Below are 26,069 nucleotides of genomic sequence, written 5' to 3' on the forward strand. Positions count from 1 at the left end.
TCCTTGTCATCGTTTCAACCGGAGCTGCTCCCTGTACGGAAGCGCAGCTCAACCTTGCTACCCCAGCTGGCGGGCAGGAAGAGCTGCCGAGGAGCTCCCACCCTCGGCCGAGCAGGACAAGCAGCGAGAGCTGCCCAGCAGCTCCCACCCGCTGCCCAGCGGGGCACAGAGTGAGATCTGCCCAGCAGCTCCCACCCTCGGCCCAGTGGGGCACAGAGTGAAGACTCGAAGCCAAATGACTGAATTCTGTATGTGTGAGCGGAGCAGGGTAAGAGAAAGGCTTTGCCGAGGCATAAAGCCCTTCCTTCATGCTGTAATTTCCTGCCCTCTGTGTAAGCTTATTGTATGTACTCGATGCTTTGTGAGCATCGAGGAGGATAGGTCCCTGCCCCAGCGAAGGCACAATCTGGAGGCTTTTCTGTGCGTCCACACGTGGCGTACAAATTCACAGTAGTGAATAAAGCCCCATGTCCTCAGCTTGCTTGCTCTAGCACACACATCTCCCCATCAAAATGAAAAATTAATCAAGAAATTCTATTATTCCTGCAAAAGGTATCTTAAGAGCAACATCATGCATAGTCGGGGATTTGCCCAGGCTTAAACATGGCCAAAAACCAGTGGAAATTTAGGTTAGATACTAGGATGAATTTCTTCACAGAAAGGGTTATCAGGCGATGGACTGACTTGCCCAGGGAGGTTGTGGATTCCTCATCCCTGGAAGCATTTGAGATGTAGTTCTTACAGATATGGTTTAGTCAAGGACCTGTCAGTATCAGGCTAACGATTTGACTTGCTGATCTTAAAGGTCTTTTCCAATCTAGGCAGTTCTGTGATTCTGTGAAGATCTCTGGTCTTCACTGTACACAGACCTTCACTACCCACTTGAAGTGCTGGGCAAGGCAGAAGAGCTCTGCAGTGATGGAGAAGGTCAGAAGGAGCAGCATTTGCATCATCATGGCTGAGCTTTTGGGATTTATCTACAGAGATCAGACCACCATTTTTGGCTGCCCCAGTTGACTGTGAAGTCAGGTCTGGCTTTCAGAAAAGCCAGGCTTCCGATTCTTCTCTGGTGAGGGGTTTGGAGCACAAGCCCTATGAGGAGAGCCTGGAGAAGAGGAGGCTCAAGGGAGACCTTTATTGCTCTGCAACTACCTGAAGGGAGGCTGTAGCCAGGTGGGGGCTGGTCTCTTCTCCCAGGCAACCAGCACCAGAACAAGAGGACACAGTCTCAAGCTGCATCAGGGAAGGTTTAGGCTGGATGTTAGGAAGAAGCTCCTCACAGAAAGAGAGATTGCCCACTGGAATGTGCTGCCCAGGGAAGTGGTGGAGTCCCCATCACTGGAGGTGTTTAGGAAGAGACTGGATGGGGTGCTTGTTGCCATGGTTTAGTTGATTAGATGGTGTTGGGTGACAGGTTGGACATGATGATCTCAAAGGTCTCTTCCAACCTGGTCTATTCTATTCTATTCTATTCTATTCTATTCTATTCTATTCTATTCTATTCTATTCTATTCTATTCTTTCTCCAGTTGAACATATGCTCCTAAAGACCACTCAGATCAATGGCTGCTTTTACAGACTCTAGACTAAAGTCACTGAGGCCATAGAGAAATACTCCATAAATCTTCTCTGGAACAGAAGAGATATGAAAGAAAAACCAAATGAAAACCAATCACTATATTACCCAGAATGTGGGATGTGGGATATCCCAGCAACAAATATTACCTACTACCTTAAGTGTGGTTATGAAATAAATGGGTTTCAGAGTGAAAAACATCCAACTAACACATGATCAGTAGGATAGCAGGGATGCAGAAGGGAGAAAAGTGAAAGAACCTTTTTACCAGCTTGAAACATGGGGAATCACAGTAGCATAAGTAATTGATAATATTATTAGCACAGTATACATATCAGCTGTCGGGATATTATGAGGACTGAATCCAATCTCTGTTGAGGGAGTCAGGGTCAACATCATTAACTATAGATCCTGTCCTGGTTTACATATAGAGCCCTCAGGCCAAGTGTCTGCCAGATACATCTCTATAGATGTGCATAGCTATAGGACATACAGGGGGCTAATCACACACATCAGTAATAGACAACAAGCTTTTGTTTATCTGAAGGTTTACTGGAATTAACTGATTAGTGTCAACTTGACACAATAACTTTTGTCTGCGATGCAGTAGATCATTTTGATGGTTTTATTGATGGAGGGCTGTCTAATGTAAATTGTAAGGGTAGCTGAATGAAGTAGGGAATGTTTCAGTGAAGCAGAGATTGAAAAAGCCACTAGCAAACATATCTTTCAAATGTCACATTCTGTGGCTTTACAGATGCTGTGATAGTGATAAGCAGTGATGGAAACAACAGTAAGGAAGGAGGATTTGAAATAGAAATAGACACCACCTATTCATAAATGCATCTCTTACATAATGATACCCTGATGGCAAAACTGTCATAAGGTAGATTAGATATGTCTCTTTCTGAATATAAAGTTAGCACAGTAAAAGAAAAAGGGAAAGTGAAGTAAAATACATTTATTTACTCCAAACCCACAGTGGCACAATTTAGGATACAAATATGAAAAATATTTAAGGAAAAAAATGTCTGCTGAAGTAACTTAATTCTTCACTTAGATTCATAACATTCTTTTCTGCTTCTTGTTAGCTATAATTACTCTCTCCCATAGTTAAATGCAACACGCTGTTTGCTTTCCTCTGCTGGGTGTCAAAGAGCTTTTATGAGCTAGTCCAGGCTTTCTGCTCTCATGGTCTCCCAGCATGGATAGGAGAAGCGACACACACTCATCTCTGAGCATAAATAACAATAGACTTCTTTTCTGGCTTGGCTATTAGATTACTTAGTGCAACTGTTGGACAATCTCCTTTGAAAGTAAGCTCAGGGAACACAGGGAGTATGTCATGAACGCTTCAGGTAACAGGAAGGTGCTCTCTCTTCTGCTGTATTTATATTCTGCTATAAATAACAGGAAACTGATTCGGATTCTTTTATAACTTCAAAATCACCTTCCCTTCCTTTCCAGGCACCAACCATTCTTCCCACAATAGCGAGTCAAAACAATTAGGCTAAGACAAGGGGGATACTGTGTGTCACCAAATGAAGTAATTACATTTAGGCAGCGTTATCAATGATGCCCAGTTCCAACCGCTGAAGCTGCAGTTAGTAACCCCAGTCTGTGCCTCTATTAGAAAGCTATTTATTCTTCATTACTGGCTATCCCTGGGTTAGAAGGATTCATTGTCATTGTAGTAACTTATAGGAGTAACAGTTAGTGCAACAATATTATGGAAATAGCCATTTCATAGCTCATGGGCAAAGTAGTATTGAGTCACAGCTTTCCAGCAGTTGTCAGCAAGGGTGAAATCTTGTCTGTGTTATCACCCTCGAGGATTAGTTACATTCATTTGGTTTGCAGCAATGTAATAGAGAGGGAAATTGTGTTACCAGAGAAAAGAAACCCATTTTAGAGATGCCATCCATGCACTTCCTATAGAAGTCTATATGGAAGGTCTGCAAAAGTGGGGACAAAGCATTCTGTCCCATGGGGACACATTACCTGGTTTAGGTCAGGAACAGCCAGACCAGGTGGTCCCACTTTGGCCATAGACACGTGTGGATATCATAGAATCATAGAATCAATAAGGTTGGAAAAGACCGTAAAAATCAACAAGTCCAACCTGTCACCCAAGACCTCATGACTACTAAACCATGGCACCAAGTGCCACATCCAATCTCCCCTTGAACACCTCCAGGGACAGTGACTCCACTACCTCCCTGGGCAGCTCATTCCAATGGCTAACAACTCTCTCTGTGAAGAACTTTCTCCTCACCTCAAGCCTAAACTTCCCCTGGTGGAGCTTGAGACTGTGTTCTTTTGTTCTGGTGCTGGTTGCCTCTTGATCTGCCTCACAAATAAAATTGTGATTCTGAGGGACATGGTTTAGCAGACTTAGTCCACCAGACTTGGTAGAGTTAGATAATGATTGGACTTGATGATCTTAAAGGTTTGGTTTTTTTTCCAACTAGAATGATTCTATGATTCTGTCATTCTACCATTTTAATCCTGCCTTCTAACTGGAGCAGGGCAGCACGTGTTGGATAGAGTGCAGTTTCCAGTACTGACATTTCAGAAGGCTTTATCTCACATGCCTTTAAATCTGAGGATGTGCAAAGTCACAAGAGCTGATTACATGGAAGGCAATGAAATTAAATGAATGCTTAGATAGGTTGTGTCATCCTTGAAATGAAATTAACACAATTTATTTTGTGTGCTTTCCTACCTAATAGTGCATTGATGCATCCAAGAAATCACAGCAGCATCTGACTTGGCATTTTTCTGAAGATCTCTGCTACTCCATTCAAAACTGCACAAGGTTTATTAAACCCTAAGATTTGGTCAGAGCTTGGGGGGCACTTTTTATTTCACAGTTGGACTCAATGATCTTAAAGGTCTTTCCCAACCTAAATGAATCTATGATTAGAGATAGGCACATTTAAATCTATGTTTTTAATTGGCAATATGAATTTTTCAGCCCAGATTTTTGCCTAGTTACTAGGAAGTAAAAAATGTAGCTTGAGATGGGATTTATTTTAAACCTGAGAGGGAAAAAGGTCTCACCTTTGGAAAGCAAAATGTTTAACATGGTTAACTCTCAAACAGCTAACCAAGCTGTTTGTCCTGTATGCAAACAAAACAATTGATTTTTATCCTGCTTTAAAAAGTAGCCCATGGGCAGAGGTACACAACCTTTCTTAAATATTTTGGGTTCATTGTAAACAGGGTGCTAAATGCCTGAGCATTGATTTTTCTGGGGCCCTTAGGTGCAGTTATTTGCATTAGGACAGTTTCATTATCACAGCCTCCTCAGAAGCAGCTGATGAGAGGTAAACACAACACAGTGAAATTTATTCTTATGGAATATCCTTTGTAGAAAGCATCCTAGAAACTTTTACTGATAGCTTTACACTTTCAAACATGATTCTCAGTTGTGCCCAGTAGGACACATTAAGCAAAATGGTGAAGAGAAAGAAAAAGGCCATTTGTGGTCTATACAATCATAGACTCATAGAATCAATAAGGTTGGAAAAGACTTCAAAGATCATCAAGTCCAACCTGTCACCCAAGACCTCATGACTACTAAACCATGGCAATGGCCAGGTACAACACACCGTAGCAGCAAGGAGCATGGCAGAGAATGACAGAACTTTTCCTGGTGGTGGGTTTGGACTAAATAGCTTCTAGTGTGAGGCCCTGATTCCTCCCTGACAGCTCTCAAAGAACAAAGAAGAAGGGAATACTGCAAGTGTGACAGCCCATAGTGACAATGGAGATCTCCAGGGGTTGCAGATGATGCTCTGTCAAAGCAGGAAAATGCCTTAAACATGCAACTGAGACAGGTTATCACACACACACCTAAAATGCATTTATCAAATAGTAGTTATTTCTGTAGTGGAAAGGAGAAATCACTTTAGAGTTCATGCCATGAGAAGTATGGATCCTCACCATGAAGTTCAACACCACATCCTGTTTCTGTAGTGGTGGGGTCGCCGTTGCTGGGGGTGTTCAGGGTGAGGCTTGACAGGATGCTTGGTTCCATGGTTTAGTTGATTGGGTAGTGTTGGATGATAGGTTGGACACGATGATCTCGAAGGTCTCTTCCAACCTGGTCTATTCTATTCTATTCTATTCTATTCTATTCTATTCTATTCTATTCTATTCTATTCTATTCTATTCTATTCTATTCTATTCTATCCTATCCCAACCTCTTCAGCATCTACAGGCAGAGGGAAGCATGGAAGCCTTTAGGTTTTAAGGTCTCAGAGAGCTTAAGAGAGAGAGAGAATTTGTTGTTTGTTTGTTTGTTTGTTTGTTTTCCACAAATGCCTCCTCCTCAGACCAATTTTGGATGCAGGATGGCCTCACCAAATATCACATCTTCCATTCATTTTTTGTCCCTTCAGCAGCTTGTGCTTTGTTCCACCCTCTGCTGCCTCCTTGCTTCTTTCTCTCTGCATATGTGCTTTTCCAGAACATGTTTGAGCACACAGCTCTCTCCTGCATACATTTTTTTCTGCCTTCATTTTTTCTCCAGAATTACTTTTGCCATCTCTTTTCCCAGTATCAACAGCTGTTGAGCATCTTGGCTCTGAGCACCACCTAGGAGTCCTCTTGCCCCTTCTTCTGTCATCCTGCCAGAGCACTGGGGAAAAAAAAAGGCATATGTCATAGTGGAGGATAATTCTTGTCACTGGGTTCACTGTGTGGAAGGTAACTTTGTGCTCAGTGTAAGCATCCCTGGAGCACAAGTTCAGCACACTGAATAACACAGAACAGGTAGCTAACATCCCAGTCAAATACAAAACAGTTATCTTGGTGGCAAAATATTCTGCAATCATCAAGTCCAAGAGGTCACTCTAAGTCAAAATACTTTATAACACATTGCCCCATGATTCTGTATTCAACAGCAACCTTAAATTAGAATGGAATAATGGAATGGAATGGAATAATGGAATGGAATGGAATGGAATGGAATGGAATGGAATGGAATGGAATGGAATGGAATAGAATAGAATAGAATAGAATAGAATAGAATAGAATAGAATAGAATAGAATAGAATAGAATAGAATAGAATTAACCAGGTTGGATGAGACCTTTGAGAGCATCGTGTCCAACCTATCACCCAACACCATCTAATCAACTAAACCATGGCACCAAGCACCCCATCCAGTCTCTTCCTAAACACCTCCAGTGATGGTGACTCCACCACCTCCCTGGGCAGCACATTCCAATGGCCAATCCCTCTTTCTATGAAGAACTTCTTCCTAACATCCAGCCAAAACAACCAATAAAAGGGAGAGCATTGAAATGACAAATAATTAGGAGTCATTATAATTAAAATATTTTTTTGGGGTTGGAATAAGTAGAGAGATAGGTTTAGTATCTCAATGTGATAATTCTACTCTATTCCATTCTAAAGGCTGCACATTCTGTAAAATGAGGGGGGAACAAAAAAATCTTGCTCATCCCAGGATTATAATTGCTTTATCTTGCCAAAATTTCTCTTTGGGCCAAACACAAAGGCCTTCATTCAGTACTTAACAAGGCTTTCTTCAGGCAAATTCCTCACGGCCTCATCATTTTCTCTACAATTTTCACAGTGTTACAGGCAAATCACAGCTGCCCAATGACACAATTCATGGGTCACGATATACTATTAGATATACATTGTATGCCTTGGTAGGTCTGGGAGAGGGGAGGTGTGTGTGCATATGATGTAATGATGTGCAAAAAAGCAGAATATTTAAAATCTCAGATGAAAAATGCTAGTTCAGTCACTGCTAATTTGCATTCCATACTCCCCAAATGTCATAATACTATTATAAGGTATTGATCCAAGCATGACCATTTGATTTCACATCAATACTAATATGACTTTTCTGTGATCTGTTGACATGTGGGATTTTTTTAAGTGAAATACATACATACCAATACCCAACAATTTTTTTCACAAGTACAACTGGATGCAGCTGTTTTTATGGGAAGATGTTGGTAAAAACATAGTTTTCCTTTTATCTGCCCAGACTTGAAAACAGTTCATAACCTCAAAATCCAGCTAGAGCCATCATTACTTCTGGATTGTGAGGTTACTCCTGGACAGTCTTCATTACATATGGCAGAGCTGTGACCCTTCTTTCCCACAAGAAACTGAAGTAATAGTGGAGGGATCCTGTCCCTGTGTTGGACAGATCAATACTGTCACAACATTCACCTCAGTTCCAGGCACCCCTTTCCTCTGTGCTTTTGGATGGAGTCCACACTGCAGGAGAAGAAATCCCTGAGAACTTCAGGCTCATTGGGCTTCAAAACTTCCTGCCAGCCTCACTGACCTTCTAAACCAAACCTGCAATATCAAAAGTAATGAAAGCAAGAGTAAATGCAATGAGTTGAAGTTATATAGGAGCAGCATCTCACACACACGCAGAGCATCAACACAATCACTAAGTAAAAACTTTATGTGGACTCCAGAACCTGCTCAGCAGGGCACAAACTCTAATGGCTGATGCAAAGTAATTTAAATGACATTGTGAGTTTGTTAGAGACCCATCATCTCCTGTTTGGTTCTCTGGATAGACTGTGTATAAACACAGTGCATGTCAGTCTATATCCTACCATCATCTACTTTCTTTCACACGTCACTTTCCTGACTTTGGAAGATACCAACGTATTTCAGTATACAATTACAGAGCCTGAAAACTCAATTATTGTGCTATTTACATGAGTATTAACTAGAACAATGCCTTTAAGTGCATTAGGGGGAAAAAAAAAACCAAACCACCAAACCAAACCCCTCCTTACAGATTGCAAATAAACTTTCAAGAACTGACCCAGTGCCAATCCTTTCAGCGCCTCTCTGGATATAGGCAATTATTTTATTTAATGGCACAGCAGAAGGTCCCAAAGTACACACATAAACCCACATCTTCCAAGAGAGATTCAAGCAGGGATTACATAAAAGTTTTTAGTGAAAACTGCAGCCTTGTTCCCCTCTGAAGCTATTACCCATTCATATTGGCTATGAATGTAAACAGATAATTTACCCTTAATGTAAGGCCCCTTCACATCAAGCGTAATCAGCTTAAGGAAGATGTGTGGTCAGCATAAAAAAAAAGATGTGGTTTGCATCTTATGTCTGCTTTTCATACAAGTTGGGCTCTGCCTCCTCTTGTCTCCCATGAATGGAAACTTCTAAAGCTCCACCTAAACATGAGGAGGAACATTGAGGGTAGTAGAGCACTGGAACAGACTGTCCAGAGAGGTGGTGGAGTCTCCTTCTCTGGAGAGGAGCCTGCCTTGACACCAGCCTCCTCTAGGTGAACCTGTTCTGGCCCCTGGTGAGATTCAAAGGTGAGACTTCTGTGATGCCTTCTCTCTTCAGCCAACACTTGGCAGGAATTTTCCCTCCTATTTCTGAAATCCTTATAGAGGGTTGCCAGGGTTTGATTATTGAAGTCTAAATGTCCCACCAACACTCTTCTTGGACTTGCTTAGTAAAAGATGGACCTTATACAACTTGAATTTTAGTGAACTCGTTTTGACTGCAGTAAAATTAAAAGACCATTAATTAGCAGGAAGGCATTGGTGTACTTTTCAGATTAACACTCAGGGCTGACTAACAGTAATTTGATTGATTGATTGATTGGAATAATTTTTACTGGGAGGCTAGAAATGACCAGCTGCCAGCATCATGTTGTTTTTACACAGGGGCCTGGGACCATCCATCAGGAATGATTGGCAAACCAGAGTGTTACTTAGCAAAAAGCAAAGCAAAAGTAGCCCAGCAGTGATAAGTTGTCTTACAGAAATAACATAGATGGTACAACCCCTAACAAGAGGAACCACAGAGCAATGTAACTCCACAGTGATGACACCCCAGCCACGAGCAGTGATCTAGCCATGACCCCAGCAACAACAGCTGATAAATACCCGAGGACAGTTAGTGGGAGCTTAGCTCTGACTTCTAACCTGAGCAAACTCTCTGTATTTGACTCACCAAGGAAAAAGTCACAGCCCATCTGACTGGGTGTTTTGTGTTTCTTGCTCATCATTTAAGAGTAGTGATCATTAGTCTCCAAGGCACACAGCTTTGCTCTGACCTGTTGCTCCTGACAGCCCAACGGGGCACGTTCCAGTTTTATCTGGGAGCTGCTGTATACCTCAGCTGAGCCAACACAGAGATCTTTGATTCAACAGCTTAACACTATTTCCTTCTGCTGGCCCATTCCCTTATTTGGGAGCTGGAAGTACCTTGCCTGAAGGCACAGTGCATCCTTACAGGCAGGAATTCAGGACTGTCAAACTCTGCCTCCCTGTCACTGGCTACTTATTCTGAGAAAAGAGGCCTTTTTAAATTTCCTGTGACCTCTTGACTCAGACATCGTTATCCTTCACTGTGGGAAGAAGAGAAGAACATACCTTTCCATCTTTCTTACTCTCTCATTCAACCTCATTGACACAGACAGGCATAGAAACATAAAATTGTTGTAACTGGGTCAGGCCATAGGTCCAATAGTGGCCAGTGATGATTGCTTAGAGAAAGAACAGAAGCAGCAAGACATGAACAGAAGGACCCTTCCCTTGGCAGATCTCCCCTGTTACCAGCAGTTTCAAGGCCATCAGAGAGCTGGAGTTTGTATTCAGGCCATCACCTTCTGACGCAGATACCAAAATACCAAATACAGCAAATACCAAACCCTTGATTCTGATGAACTCAGAAACACACTTTCCATTGAACACCACAAATATATATCTGCAGTTGTGGGTGATGCAGATCCATATGTGTGAGTCATCAATGTGTTTTGCTGTGCTTCTGCACTTGCAAGGAAACAGATGGGCTGGCACTTTTTGGCCAGAACAAGTACACAAAGTAATTTTTATTTATTTCTTTTTCTATCAACAGGATTTCCTTAATTCTCTTTTAAGCTATTTTCACTGCACTCTCTCTTCCTCCATCCTACTCTATGCTTTCTCTGAGTGGGGCTCTCAATTTCTGTGAGCCAATCTTCCTGTTTCACAGTCCCATTACTGACAAAGGCGTCACACTCACACTCCATACCTCTGTAACAAGGTTAGGGATCAGCTTGCACAGACAAGCTGCAGTCCCGCAGGCAAATTCAGCACTAAGGGCCTGATCTACACTTTGCTGAAACCAAACTCTTTAAAAGGTTCTGCAGGTTTCGACCAACTCCATCAAACTTAGAGACAAGGCTCTGCAAGAGGCATTACTAAAGCTGCTCCAGTGCACAGCACGTTATGCCTTGTAACTTGCTATTTTCACAATGCAGCACATTCTTCTACAATTTGGAATAGAATCCAGTTCTAACTATTTCTCCTGTCTGCTGGTCTGTGAAGGGCATAAAGTATCCCTAGATATAAAAGTGCCAGGGTTTAAAAAGGGTTTGATGTTCAGCGTCAATATTTATATAGCTGCACAAAGCACTGCTTACAAAACAGAAGGCAGAGACTATGTGATTTGAAATACCTGGGGTGCTTCTTTGCTTGTTAACCACTGTAGGCTGATACAAGTGTAGACTGAATGGCCAAACACAGCTTTGAGATGTGTTTCTGCTTTACCAAACATGTCCAAACTCAAACCTGTGGTCTTTTATTACTATTATTATAATTTTTAATTAACAGGGAAGTCATTGTCCCTCTGCACTTGGCAGTGATGAGGCCACTCATTGAATACGGGGTTCAGTTTTGTGCCACTCACTACAAGAAGGACATTGAGCTGCTGAAGTGTGTCCAGAGAAGGGCAGTGAAACTGGTGATGGGTCTAGAGAGCAAGTCTTACGAGGAGTGGGTGAGGGAAAGTAGGATTGTTTAGTCCCTAGAAAAGGAGACTGAGGGCAGAACTTGTTAGTCTCCCTAGTACCAAGTGACATAGAATGAGAGGAAATGGCCTCAAGTTGCACCAGGGGAGGTTTAGGTTGGATCTTAGGAAAAATTTCTTTTCTGAAAGAGTGGGCAGGCATTGGAACAGGCTGCCCAGGGAGGTGGTGGAGTCATCATCCCTGGATGTGTTGGTGCTGTTGGGTTGACAGCTACAGCTGGACTCGATGGTCTTAAAGGTCTTTTCCAAATGAAACAATTCTATGATTCTATCAAAACAGGACAGTTTATAAGGCAAGCAACAGCCAGGCCTCCTCCTAACTTTTGGATTTACAGGTCTTCCTGTATTAATTTCATCAGGGAATAAAGAAGTGTACATATTCAGGCTTTTTCAGCTAGTGTGATGCCAGAAACAGGGGCAGGAGTTGTGGGGAGGCATCTCTACCAGTGTCCAAGTCACAGCAGCACTCTGTTGCCTGCTGTCCTTCGCTCATCGAGACAGAAAGCTTTGACCTGGCCACATCTCTGCTTCTGGATGAAAAAAGGCCAGTCTTCTCTTAGGGCTATTTCAGCTCCCAGGACCCTTGTGCTGCCCCAGCTCTCCTAGCAGCTGCCCAACGAGCATTTCTGCCTTTCACATCCTCTTCTCCTGCTTACACAGTCTACAGCTAGTATTTTCTTCTTCTTCTTCTTCTTTTTTTTTTTTTTTTTTAATCGCAGAAAGGCCTCCCCGCCTAATCTAATTCCCGCTCCTTTGTCACAAGCAGATGTCACTTTTACATCTGTGCGTCTGCTCAAGCGCCCCGGCTCCTCCAGCCCAGCAGATGTTGCCGCAGCCCAGGCAGCAGCAGCCGGGGGCTGGGGGGGGGGGGGGGGGGTTGGGGGGGGTGGGGGAAGTGGTGGTGGTGGAAAAGAAAGCAAAGCGCAGATCCCTCTGCTGGCGGCCACCCGAACGACAGGGCAGGGAAAGGGACGGAGGAAAACGGGGGGCATCGACATCATCATCATTATTATTGTCGCTGGTTGTTTGTTCTGGTGCTACTGTTCTTCTTATTGTTTTTATTATACTAGACCTATAGTATTATTAGTTTTATCATTTATTGTATTATTATCATATTATAATTATTATTTTATTATATTATCATCACCATCATTATTACAATTTTTACCATTATTATCGTTATTACTACTGGCACCCCCCCCATCCCAATTAATTACGCAGCAGCTGATCAGCCAAGAACGCACCCGACCTCCAGACCTCCCGAGCTAGCGCGGAGAGGCGCGCATAGCCCTCTCGGACGGGGAACCGCGGAGGAGGCAGCACCTGGACTCTGTTTTTTCCTCGCAGAGTCGCGGAGCCACGGGCAGCCGAGCAGCAGAAACAACAGGGGATGCAGCGGGAGAAGGGATCTGTACCCCCACACCCACATTTTGGCCTGGGGACAACCAACAACATTTTGGCCTGGGGACAGCCAACATGTGTCACCGGCTCTGTTCCCCGCACGACGGCAGCTCCCGGGGCCGGCGGAGCTGCTCACCCCACATCGCTCTGGGATGCTCTGTGTCCCCCACCTCGAATAAAGCAGTGCAAAAGAAACCCTCTCCTCTATTTATGTTTTTTATTCGGGTGGTGGGACCCGCGTGTAGCCCGCGGAACGGCGAGGGGACGGGGTAGGGGCCTGGGAAGTGCTTTCCCATGGCCGCACAAAGACGCGCTGTTTGTGCTCCGCTGCCTCCGAGCATTCCTCCGGGGGTGGGGGCTTGGGGGGAGCGGACCGGGCCCCTCTGACTGCCGGGGAAGAGGGAAGAAAAGTGGCTTTTACACGCCCAATATGTTTTGCTGCGGTACCCACCGCTCCGTCGCGCATCCCGCGTACCCTGCGCATCCTGGGACAGAGACAAAAGGGCTCTTCTGGAAGTACGGGGCGGGGGGGGTGAGGGGGTGGGGAGGGAAAAAAAGAAGAGGGGTGGGTGAAGCCAAGCGGGAGGCTCTAATTCTATTTGTGTCGCCTGGAAATCAGAAGGGGTTTTTCCACACTTCGCCTTGATTTGATTATTCCTTGGAGATGGTTTCTGTGCCCCCAGCCAGACGCGTGGGGGAAGGCCGCTGGAGCAGTTGGTCTATAGTGGCAATAATCAAATTACCCATTTGCGACAACTTTTTCGGCAGAGCCGCTCGCGTGTAGAAAGAACAACTGGAGCCCAAACCCTGGGGAGGGGGAGAATTACACCCCTCCGGGGTCGGGGGGGACGACGGCACCAAACCATCCCCCGCGGGCAGTGGAGAGCTGGCCACGCCGGGGACAGCGGGGCACCCGGGGGTGGGAGGCGGGGGAGTGTCGGGGGCAGGTGCCGGGGTGGGCACCGACCGGGTCCCTTAGCCCCGACAGCGGCCCCGGGGTTTCGAGCGCGGGGAGGCAGCGAGGTGCCGCCAGCGGGAAAGAAACGCAGCACAAAAAGGTGTCCCCCACCCTGCCCACCCCCCGGAGGGAAATTTGATTTTTAAATTCTTAATTTTTAAATGTCCTGTGTTGTTGGAGATAGGGGCGAGGCACCTCCCTGCCCCAAACGCGCATTCATATTCATGAGAGCGGGTAAATAAAGACAAATCCCCGCTGTAGTAACACTTAGATTCACATCATTCTTTGGTGCCCTTTAGATTTGGGGGACGGAAGACAGATGTTTGCAGCGCTTTTCTCCTCTTGTCTGGTGACCATAAAGGGAGAACCATTTAGAGCACGCAATTTGTTTCCACCCTCGCACTAAAAACTGTGTTCACATTTATTTTCATTTCGCCTGGTGCACAAAAAAAGTGTCCACGGGCCACCAAAGGCCGTTCTTTATCAAATACACATTGTACAACATGCAACCGCAATAAAACTATCAGACTTCGCCATAAAACTATCACCCGGCTCCTCAGCGGCTCAAGAATCTTCTGCTTTGTTTTATTACCCACCGGTAACTCAGAGTGACGTTTCTCCGCCCCCCTCCCCCCCCCCTCCAAAAAAACCCCCAAAACCCACCAAAAAACAACCAAACCGAAATCACAAGCTCGGTCACTGGTGTCATTGAGTACCGCTTCAGAGCGTTTTTAATGTATAATAAAGCAGCACGATGCTCAGGACCCTGTAGATTCCCCGTCCTTAACCAGCTCTGAATTAAGCTACTTGGCTTGGCAAATACTGTTGCGAGCTTAAATGCCCCTGTAAAGCTTTTATGAGTTTGTTACTTTAATTGCCGACTTGTTACAGAGCCCATAAAGGGGGTAATGAATGCAATAAAGCTAATTATCCACACATTTAAATCATATAAAATATCCACTGTTTGTTTACACGACAGTGAGATTCCGTTCAGCATTTCCCTGCGCTGCCCAGAGAGAGATTTAATGAAATACTACTAACGAAAAGAAAATTACATCATCGACAAAAAAACTCGGCGAAGAGCCCCCGTGCTCCCCTGCCCCTCTCTGCACGGGCGGCGGCAGCAGCGCGGAGCCTACGCTGGCGCGGAGCAGCCCGCGGCAAGAGGCGGCCACGGTTCCTCCGGTTCCAAAAGTAATCCCCCTTCGGCAGATCCTGAAATTCGACGTGTCTCACACCGTGCTTGGAAACAGGTTTCCCGAAGCCCCCCCGTCTCTACCGCGTTTTTTAAGCGTGGTCTGAGTTTCTAGCTTCCCCCCGCTTCTCCCTCCCGCAGGATGAAAAAGTAGGTGCAAAATTGAACTCAAATGAGCAGGTGCTCCCAAACCCCCCTACTCTTTTCGGATCGCTTTCTCCATTCCGATATAAACGATAATAACGATCAATAATAACACCAACAATTTAATCCAAGCCTTACTCGTGGGCGAACAAATAAAAAACCCTGGACACCGAGCTCAAGGAACGCATCTGTTTAGCATCCAGATGTTTTGCGCTCGGGGGGGGCTTTATTCGTTGCTTTGTGCTAAAAAAAAATATTGCTATTAATAATGATGATGATAATAATAAATATCCCAGCGCCTACAGAGATTCCAGGAAAGAACACAAGCGAACAGCCAAACGCAGTACTCCAGCATTCCAGGAGAAATGCGATTTAAAGGTTGGATCCCCCCCCCCCCCCTCGCCCCCAGCCCTGAACCAGGTGTATGGTAAAGAAACACGCTTCTTCCCGCAAAAAAAAAAAAAGAGAAGCAACCCACTGGCCCACTTACTCTATTTTACAGGGTGCCTGAGTCTGCTAATGTCCCAGTCCTTTATAGCATTTCATGCACTTCGGGGGGTAGACTTGTTGTTAAATTGAGCGTGTAACGCTCTTACAAAACAGGTTTCTCGATGACATCAAGGTTTCTCTTCCTCACCAAGCGCGCACACACAATAATAAAAAAACCAAACAAAAACACAAACCAAAGCAATAAAAAAACAAACCTCCCCCCCCCCGCCCCCCCCCAAAAAAAGGCAACCCAAAACATCCAAAACATAATCATGGAAAGGGGGAGGCGGGGGGCGGTGGGGAACCACACTATCTCCATTTATGCCTAAGGTATATGATCAGTTAAAAAGGCTTAAAAGCAGGGGCAAATTGGATCAGAGAGAATCGTCACCCAACTTTCATTATTTCCAAGTAGTGTGATTGAATTAAAGGGCAGGGAGCTGGTTAGAAGGGAGGATCGAGGGGGCTCGGTGCGTAATGGTGTGGTATTAAATTCTAATTAGAGATGCAGGAATCAGCGATAGGGAGGTTGGACAGCTCGGTCCCCCAGTGCCAGCCCAATAGACTGATGAGTTATTGTCATGTAAAAAGCGCCAGCAATAAGACCAACCGCTTTGCTATTGTCCAAGTGGAAAGAGCCAAGTTTATTATGAGGACTATATGCTCTAGAGACCTCAGGCAAGGCATCTCATAGGAGGCTTTTTCATAAAACTAGGCTCTGCTGGTAGTAAGGAGGCCACTCTCGAAGCAGGCGTTGAGCTGTGCACATCTCCCCACCACAGGCACCTTCTCCATATATCCAGCTTTTATTTCATTTTTTCCACTTGGCTGAGCCATCCAGAGCCTTTTCAATGTATAAAATGGAATATTCTTACCTCAATTCCTCTGCCTACGAGTCCTGTATGGCTGGGATGGACACTTCGAGCCTGGCTTCAGCTTATGCTGACTTCAGTTCCTGCAGCCAAGCCAGTGGCTTTCAATATAACCCTATAAGGACCACTTTTGGGGCCACTTCTGGCTGCCCATCCCTCACTCCAGGATCCTGCAGTCTCGGCTCTCTTAGGGACCACCAGAGCAGTCCATACGCAGCAGGTAAGGACCTCCAGCTTTCTTAGCTCCGGCAGCCGCCTCGCTGCTGGTATATAGGAAGCCTTGATTGCATTTGAAAATGGAAATGTGTTTAGTATTTACCAAACGAAATTTGCTTACACAAATGAAAGAATTTATCACGTTAGAAGCGATTGCAGGGAGGGGTAATTCACTTACAGGGTTACACTATCCTAGTCACACCCGAACCGCCAACAAAATTATCTTAAGCTGCCAAAATGATAGGCATAATTTATTTACTTTGCGATGAGACGTAAAGCTTAGAAAATAATTAAATAACAAAGAGTAAAGCTCATTACCGACACTGTCTTAAAAAAAAAAAAAAAAAAAAAAAAAAAAGAAGGGAAAGAAAGGAAAGGAAAGGAAACCCAACCCAACACCAGCAGCAGCGGCGCAGACCCATTTTTCGCTGGTCATTATTTTTTTACAGCACTTTTTACCGAAACCTCTTTGAACCAGGATCAGCTGGTAAGACTAGAGATATCCAAATAAATATCAAAGCAGTTCGGTAATATCATTACTGAGTGACAGCTAGCAAGCAGCCTGATGTTTCCTTCAATGCTTTCTGGCACTTTCAATCATTTATATTTTTTTTTCCCCTTCCCCTTCTGCTATTAAATCTTTGGCTTTGAGCAGGACCAGCCCGTGCATTGCGGCTGGGTTCCGGCATTTTAATACATCCACATTTAACACAACCTCGCATTCAGCCTTTCGCATACATATTTAGTGTTAAACTTCTCTCTCTCTCCCTGTTTAACCCCCTCCTCGGTTTCTCTCTCCGCAATGACTACTGGACTCCTCCGCTTATTCAGGAGCATTAGGATCCTTCACAAGGATGCTGCAGTTTTTTAAAGCACCGTTCGTCTTTCCGGAGAAATAACATTGGGAAAGCCACCAGTGATTCAGAGATTTTTATTTTTATTTTTTTATTATTTTTTATTTTCCCTCCTCCTCTCCTTCCCTCTTTTCCTTCTTCAGTTCCTTACAAACTCTTCACCGACCACGGGGGTTTAAACGAGAAGAGGAAACAGAGGCGAATCAGAACCACCTTCACCAGCGCCCAGCTCAAGGAACTGGAGAGGGTGTTTGCAGAGACTCATTACCCCGATATATACACCCGGGAGGAGCTGGCGCTCAAAATAGACCTGACCGAGGCGAGGGTGCAGGTATGTGCGGGGTGCAGGTGGTGGGGGACAGGAGGTGGTGGCGGAGAAACCGTGCCGGTGGATGCTCTGTTCCAGCGGGGCACTGGTGGCGGGGGCCGGGGCGAGGGTCGCTGGGCGGGAGGCGGCGGCGGGGTTGTCACCGCGCTGCCCTCCCCTCCCCAGGTCTGGTTCCAGAACCGCCGCGCCAAGTTCCGTAAGCAGGAGCGGGCGGCGGCGGCAGCGGCGGCGGCCGCCAAGAACGGGGCGGCCGGCAAGAAATCCGACGCCTCCCGCGACGACGAGAGCAAAGAGGCCAAGAGCACCGACCCCGACAGCACCGGCGGCCCCGGCCCCAACCCCAACCCCGCGCCCAGCTGCGGCGGAGGCGGTGGCGGCGGACCCAGCCCCGCCGGCGGGCAGGGAGCGGCCGGGCCCGGCGGGCCAGGAGGGGAGCCGGGCAAGGGAGCGGCAGGGCCCGGCGGGCTGGCGGCAGCGGGGCCGGGGCAGGGCTGGGCGCCAGGACCCGGGCCCATCACCTCCATTCCCGACTCGTTAGGCGGCCCCTTCGCCAGCGTCCTCTCCTCGCTGCAGCGGCCCGGCGGTACCAAAGGCAGCCTCGTCAAGAGCGGCATGTTCTGAGCGCCGGCGGCGGCGGCGGCCCCTCCCGCTCCTTAGTATCCGCCGCCCGCCCGCAGTAACGACCAGGGGCCCGGGCTGCGCCGGGCTCCGCGGGGCAGGGACCCCGAGCCCCTATACGGGGTGGGCCGCGCCCTGCTCCCCTCGCCCCCGGCTCGGCGGCGGGGCCGGCCCCGCTGGGAGGGGGGTGAGGGGGGGCCCTCGCAGGGAGCGCTGCGCGGGCGCGGAGGCGGCGACGGCCCGCGGAGACTGCGCCGGCGGGCGGCCTGGCGGCGGCGGGGCAATAGGAACACCCTGCCCGACCCTGGGGTTTGGGTTTTGTTTTTTTTTTTTGTTAAGCTCCTTTTCACGGTCAGCCCGAGCGACAAAGTGTCTTCTCCATTCCTTTCCCACCTCCGCCACCCTCTCGCCGCTTCCCGGTCCAGCGCCCCGCGTAGGGGAGGTCGGGTCGTTTCTTCCTCCGCCATCCGGTGTCACTGTCCCTCGGTTGGGTCCTGGGTCTCTCCGTTGCCGCCGCTACCGGCTCCCCGCCGGGCTCGGCCCTGGCTGCCGCCTCACAACAGCGGATCCAGCCCCTTTGCAGGGCCCGCAGGGCGGACGGCTTGTATTTATTATTATTATTAATTATTATTATTATTAATTATTATTATGATGATTATAAGGTTCACGCAGTTTTTAGGCATCTCCGTTTAGGGTTTTCTAATTTCCTTTGAAAAGGCACAAACTATAGCTCTTAGTTGAATGTTGACAGGTAAATGCTTTTCTCTTTTTCCGTGTCCTTTCTACGACTGTGTTCTGTGACTCAGCTGTATAGTGTTAATATCAGTACAGACTTGTCTAGTTGACCGTATAAATAATGTTTTCCCTTCTCGTAGTCTCTATGGCGTGTCTTTATGGAGAAATTAAAGTTCTCACGGGTTCGGTTCCCTTTGCGTTTAGAGAGACCAGGTTCAGGCAATGATATCTATTTTTTTCTTCTTCTTTTTCTTCCTTCTTCTTCTTTTAAATCGGTTGCATGTCGTCTCATTTATTATTCTTATTATTTTTTAATCTATTTTTTTCCTTCTTTCCCTACCTGTTGGAATATGTTTGTGAGCATAATCGTCATAAATTATGTTCAGGGTTTTCAGATTTATTTATATGTGGTTAAAATGAATGCTTCTATTTAAAAGGGGAAATATTTCTACATGTGCATATAGTTTTCCAAGAGTGTACCATTAATTAATTGTTGATAATAAAAACCAAAAGCAAATATAGCACCGCAGCTCTCCTGGCTTCTTGTTAGGGCTTTATTTTGGGTAACTTTTCTTTTGCGGGGGGAGGTCTCGGGAGGTCTTTTTTCTCTTTTTTTTTTTCTGATAAAGGTTGAAGTCTCACATCACAGGATCTGGACTGAGTCATCAAAAGGACATGGGCTCAGCAGCGTTATTTTTAATCCGTTTTATCATCAAAGAAATCCCATATGCGCGGGTCCCAACATTGCTGCATAATTGCGCTGTTATTAATTATTTGCAAACAGGATAATCTGGGGGTGGGGGGAGAGGGCGGAAGATGCGTCAGATCTGACCTTTTGAGACACCTCGAAAGTTGGAGATGGCCAATATTAAGTGATATCCGTTAAAAAGAAAAAAGAAAAAGGAAGCTGGGACACGCACAAATTCCAGGTCTGGTTTGTCAGTGGGTAAGGACCATCCCGCAGGATGGTGAGAGCTGTCGCCAGCCATTCTAGCAACACACGGAAGGTAAAAATGGGTTTGCAGCTCGGCAGCTTTTAGAAAATATTTCTTCTGCTTCTACCGAAGCAGCGGGAGAGCACAAACCAGCCCCGCCGCAGCCCCGCCGATTCCCCCGCAGCTCGCCCGGTCCTGCCCCGTGGGAAGAGGGCAGCGGGGCCGGCGTGTCAGAGCCCTGCAAGGCACAGGGTACCAGCAGATACCCCTCACCAAGTCGAGCTGGTATCCAGCTCCACCAAAACTTCTCGGGGGCAGAGGCGCGACCCCGGCCCCAAGAAGGACCAGAGAGTCCTGGCGGGGGGGTGGGGGGGTGGTGTGTGTGCAGCAGAGCCCGGTGCCACCGTCCCAGGATTGCCCCTGCATGTCCCTGCCGGGGCCATGAACTCTCTCTGACTCTCGCAGTCAATGGGGGAAAAAAAAAAAAGGGAGAAGAAAAAACCGACTATTTGGGGATTTTGCCAAGAAGCAAATATGTCAAGAGCATTGCTCTGCAGGGTCAGGGTGCTGGGGAGAAGGTGCCAGGGAAAACGGGAGAAGTCCCATTACACTAATTGTTTCACTAATAACAGTGCTTCAATGATCAGTTTTTAAATGCTGCAATAAAACATGCAGTCTATTTTCTGGAGGAAAAAATAAAACAGCAACAACAAAACAACCAACCAACCAACCTTATATCTATTTCTCAAATACACATTTTGTTATAAGGTGGGTAACCCCTACCACTTTACTTTTTCTTCCAAAAGCCCTTTCATAATCTAAAAAGATCTTTGTTCAAAGTAAATGATGCCCCTAGGAATCACCCAGCTGTTGATTGCAGTGCAGCTCTGCTAACAGTGATCTACATGGAAAGGGTTTCCTGCTGGAGAAGCTGCAGTGCTCAGTCCATCTGGTGAATGCAGAGATGGTCCCTGAGCTCTCAGAAAAGTCCGGACCAGACTGACCAACCAGTCAGCCAAGGGTGATTCAAAGATACTTCCCCTGGTCAGGGCTTGCTGTGTGAAGATGATCAGCTTCCATTTCATGGCATGCAGTCATGGCTTGAAAACATTAAGAGATTACAACATGTTACTTTTTTGTGTGTATTTTTTTGCCAAGTTCACTACTTTGTCTGCTACAGCTTGGGGTTTATTTCTAAGATGAAGGCTTCATCTTCCAACATTGAACTACATGTCTGCTAGACCTTTTATCTCTTCTAATTTCACTCTGCTGCAAAGGCATTTGCATCTTGATCTGCCGCCTTCCTGATGAACTAAACAGTCATGTGTCTTTTACATGTCCCACACTGCCCAAGACTCAAACTTCTAAAATATTTTCCAGAGCTGGAACTACTCCCTTCTGTCTCTGAAGGTGCCTTGCAAAACGGATATCAAAACAGTACCAAACACTGTAGTGTCTCTCCCACTGATGGTTCATACAGCGTTAAGATTATATCTCTGTTTCTGATTACCATTTTCCACCCATCTAAGCTTCTCATTAGTCCTTCTTGGAAACTTCTGTCACTAATTCTCCCATAAATCCTTTCCCAAGCTGTTGCTTTCCATGTTCCTGTCACTCCTACAGCACAATGAACCATGGAAGGCCTGAGGCATACAGCACTCATCATTGGTAAGGACCAGCCTGCCTGTGACAGATAGGTTGAAGGGGCTGATTCATCAGCCTCTGTGATTGCTCAGCCAGGTAGAAATGGATGGTATGAAAATACGTGAAGTTTATTTCCCCTGCCTCTCTTCAAAGGCAGGACTTTGAAAAGGAGTATTAATAATCTGCAGGATATTTGTTGACCTTTAGAAGCATTGGAGCTAGGGGAGGACCATGGGGTAGTTGCACCAGAGGAGGTTTAGATTGGATAGTAAGGAAAAATCTTTGCAGAATGAGTGGTCAAGCAGTGGAACAGGCTGCCCAGGGAGGTGGTGGAGTTACCACCTCTGGAGATGTTCAAGAAACATGTGGACATGGTACTTGGGGATGTGGTTTAATGACCGTGGTGGTATTGGGTTGATGGTTGGACTTGATGGTGTTGGAAGTCTTTTCCAACCAAAACAATTCTATGATTTTGGTTGCTACACAGACATACTCCACAGGCTGGCACAAGCTGCAGGTTATTATGGAATCATAGAATGGTAGGGATTGGAAGGGACCTCTGGAGATCATCTGTTCCCCCTTCCCTCCCTCCCTTTGCTAGAGCAAGGTATGTCTAGCTAAGATTGCACAGGAATGCATCCTGGGAGGTTTTGAAAGCCTCCAGAGAAGGAGAATCTATAGCCTCTCTGGGCAGCCTGTGTCAGGGCTCAGTCAACCTCAAAGTAAAGAAGTTTCTCCTTAAGCTCTGGTGAAACCTCCTGTGTTCTAGTTCGTACCCACGGTCTGCTGTCCTATTGCTAGGCACCACTGAAAAGATCCCAGCTCCATCCTCCTGCCCTCCACCCTTTATATTTTTATGCTTTTTTTTTTTAACCTCAAGATTCTGACGTTGTATCACAGTATGACAGTATCACAGTATTGCCAAGGTTGGAAGAGACCTCAAGGATCATCGAGTGTAACCTGTCACCACAAACCTCATGACTAGACCATGGCACCAAGCGCCACATCCAATCTCCTCTTGAAGACCTTGAGGGATGGTGACTTCACCACCTCCCCGGGCAGCCCATTCCAATGACCAATGACTCTCTTGTTGAAGAACTTTCTCCTCACCTCAAGCCTAAACTTCCCCTGGCGCAGCTTGAGACTGTGTCCCCTTGTTCTGGTGCTGGTTGCCTGGGAGAAGAGACCAACCCCTTCCTGGCTACAAACACCTTTCAGGTAGTTGTAGAGGGCAATGAGGTCACCCCTGAGCCACCTCTTCTCCAGGCTAAACAATCTCAGCTCCCTCAGCCTCTCCTCATAGGGCTGTGCTCAAGGCCTCTCACCAGCCTTGTTGCCCTTCTCTGGACACGTTCAAGTGTCTCGATGTCCTTCTTAAACTGAGGGGCCCAGAACTGGACACAGTACTCAAGGTGTGGCTTAACCAATGCAGAGTATAGGGGCAGAATGACTTCCCTGCTCCTGCTGGCCACACTATGCTTGATGCAGGCCAGGATGCCATTGGCCTTCTTGGCCACCTGGGCACACTGCTGGCTCATGTTTAGGCGGCTGTCGATCAGCACCCCCAGGTCCCTCTCTGTTTGGGAGCTCTCCAGCCACTCCGACCCCAGCCTGTAGCTCTGCATGGGGTTGCCATGGCCAAAGTGCAGCACCTGGCACTTGGACTTGTTAAATGCCATTCCATTGGACTCCGCCCATTTGTCCAGTCGGTCGAGGTCCCTCTGCACCTCCCCTCTTGTAGTTCCAAATAATCATAGAATCACAGAATTGTTCAGGTTGGAAGGGACCTCAAGGATCACCTCGAAGCAGTACTGTAAGGAGACCTCAAAAGCTCCTGTCCCCGTATTGATTTTACAATGGGAAACTGTTTCTAGAAACAGCTACCAAAATACTCTTTAGAAGGGTTAACAAAAGAGATGAGCTCTGAAAATGAGCAGTTCATGAATCTCCATAGGTAACACTGCAAACAGCATGCCACCACATCTGAAGTATAAATATCTGAGGGACACCCCCTTCTCAATTCAGTTCCAAAGTTTACTTTACAAAGTGAATGTCCCTGCATCTGCAATGACAACATCTTCTTACATCTGGAAGGAAGAGCAGTAGTTAAAACCATATCTGCTGGTACTGCATGCACTTGTGACAGCCTATGTTTTAGCATAGTGATGCTTTAAACACACAGATCTAATTATCACCAATCTAATTTTCCAACCAAAACATTTTTTTCCCCAGCCAAAAACCATTGTGTGATTCTGTGATGCTCAGGAATATCTCTATGGAGACAAAAAGACAAACATGGTGTGGGTGGTTTTGTCCTGCTGCAGAAAAAAAGAGGATGTGCTAGATGGACATCTAAGCCCTTCACTTCCATTGGATTAATTTCCCACTGGAAATAGAATAGAACAGAATAGAATAGAATAGAATAGAATAGAATAGAATAGAATAGAATAGAATAGACCAGATTGGAAAAGACCTCAGAGATTATGAAGTCCAACCTATCACCCAACACCATCTAATCAACTAAACCATGGCACCAAGTGCCTCATCCAGTCTCTTTCTAATACCTCCAGTGATGGTGACTCCACCACCTCCCTGGGCAGCACATTCCAATGGCAAATCTCTCTTTCTGGGAAGAACTCCTTCCTAACATTCAACCTAAACCTCCTCTGGTGCAGCTTGAGACTGTGTCCTCTTGTTCTGGTGCTGGTTGCCTGGGAGAAGAGACCAGTCTCCACCTGGCTACAACCTCCCTTCAGGTAGTTGCAGAGAGCCTCCTCTTCTCCAGGCGAAGCAACCTCGTCTCCCTCAGCCTCTCCTCATAGGGCTTGTGCTCCAAACCCCTCACCAGCCCTGCTGTAGCACTCCTGAAGTATTTCATGGCTGATTCATCAGCAAATCTAGTGGCATTCACAGAAAGGTGCCAAGAATGATTGAGGGCATACTTCATCCAAGAGAGGTGGAGAAATTGTTTGCATTAACAAGAGGGTGTACTGTCCTGTGTGTGTGAATCATAGAATGTTAAGGGTTGGAAGGGACCTCTGAAGATCATTGAGTGCAACCCCTCTGCCAGAGCAGGATCCCCTAAAGCAGATCAAAGAGGAACACATCCAGGTGGGCACTGAAAGTCTCCAGAGATAGAGTCTGCACCACCTCTCTGGGCAGCCTCTTTCAGTCCTCTGTGACCCTCAAAGTAAAGAAGTTCCTTCTCATGTTTAGATGGAACTTTCCATGCTCAAGTTTATGCCCTTTACCTCTTGTCCTGTCACTGGGGACCACTGAGATGAGTCTGTCCCCATCTTCTTGACACCCACCCCTTAGATATTTTAAGTATTAATAAGATCTCCCCTCACCCTCCTCTTCCCCAAGCTCAACAGACCCAACTCTCTCAGCTTTTCTTCTTAGGAGTGATGTTCCAGTCCCCTAATCATCATAGTGGCCCCATGCTGGACTCTCCCCAGTAGTTCTTTGTCCTTCTTGAGCTGGGGTGCCCAGAACTGGACACAATACTCCAGGTGAAGCCTCACAAGGGCAGTGTAGAGGGGGAGGAGAACCTCCCTGGACCTGCTTACTGGCCACACTCATCTCAATGAATCTCAGGATGTCATTAACTTTCTTGGCTGCAAGGGCACACTGCCAGCTCATGATCATCCTGCTGTCTACCAGGACTCCCAGGCTCTTTTCCTCAGAGCTGCTGTCCTGGAGGGACTGAATCAGGCACTTTTGTGTTTCACCCATTTAATCTAACCTTTCAGGGACCACATCACTTGAACTCTGTCCTAACTTCATAACACCTAACAGTGTGACTGATTGATTCCTGCCTTAGCAAGTTTAAAACTGGTAAAGGGAATGCTTCCAACTGCTAGGTAATCCAATGAGACACATTGCCACAAGATTTTGTTTGCTGAGGTCAAGGTTTTAGCTAAATTCTGCAAAGAACCATGTCCTTAAGTAAGAATATCATAGAATCACAGAATGGTTCAGGCTGTAAGGGACCTCCAAAGGTCATCCAGTCCAACCTCCCCACAGTCTGCAGGGACATCCCCAACTAGATCAGACTTCCCAGGGCCTCGTCAAGCCTCACCTTGAATATCTCCAGGGAAGGAGCCTCAACCACCTCCCTGGGCAACCTGTTCCAGTGTCCCACCACTCTCATAGTAGAGAACCTCTTCCTCACATCCAATCTGAATATTGTCAAGTTTGAAACCATTGCCCCTTGTTCTATCCCCACAGGACTTTGTAAACAGCCCCTCCCCATCCTTCCTGTAGGCT

At 46.4% G+C, this 26,069-nt stretch overlaps 1 protein-coding gene across 1 annotated transcript; it reads left to right on the plus strand.

Annotated features, from left to right (window-relative positions):
• Positions 1 to 16,449: 16,449 nt before the first annotated feature.
• PHOX2B (paired like homeobox 2B) lies at positions 16,450 to 18,489 on the plus strand. The gene is made up of 3 exons (XM_054163768.1): positions 16,450 to 16,690; positions 17,684 to 17,871; positions 18,034 to 18,489. Exons 1-3 carry the CDS (start codon positions 16,450 to 16,452, stop codon positions 18,487 to 18,489), a joined length of 885 nt encoding a protein of 294 aa, XP_054019743.1.
• Positions 18,490 to 26,069: the final 7,580 nt, after the last annotated feature.

Source organism: Dryobates pubescens, chromosome 1 (assembly GCF_014839835.1).
Source record: "Dryobates pubescens isolate bDryPub1 chromosome 1, bDryPub1.pri, whole genome shotgun sequence".
Lineage (NCBI taxonomy): Eukaryota > Metazoa > Chordata > Aves > Piciformes > Picidae > Dryobates > Dryobates pubescens.

Excerpts from the sequence above, each read along its gene's own strand:
- PHOX2B (XM_054163768.1), top strand. The coding sequence starts at position 16,450 with ATGTATAAAATGGAATATTCTTACCTCAATTCCTCTGCCTACGAGTCC. Across the intron at positions 16,691-17,683 it reads GAGCAGTCCATACGCAGCAG|TTCCTTACAAACTCTTCACC; the intron begins GTAAGGACCTCC and ends TTCCTTCTTCAG. Across the intron at positions 17,872-18,033 it reads TGACCGAGGCGAGGGTGCAG|GTCTGGTTCCAGAACCGCCG; the intron begins GTATGTGCGGGG and ends TCCCCTCCCCAG.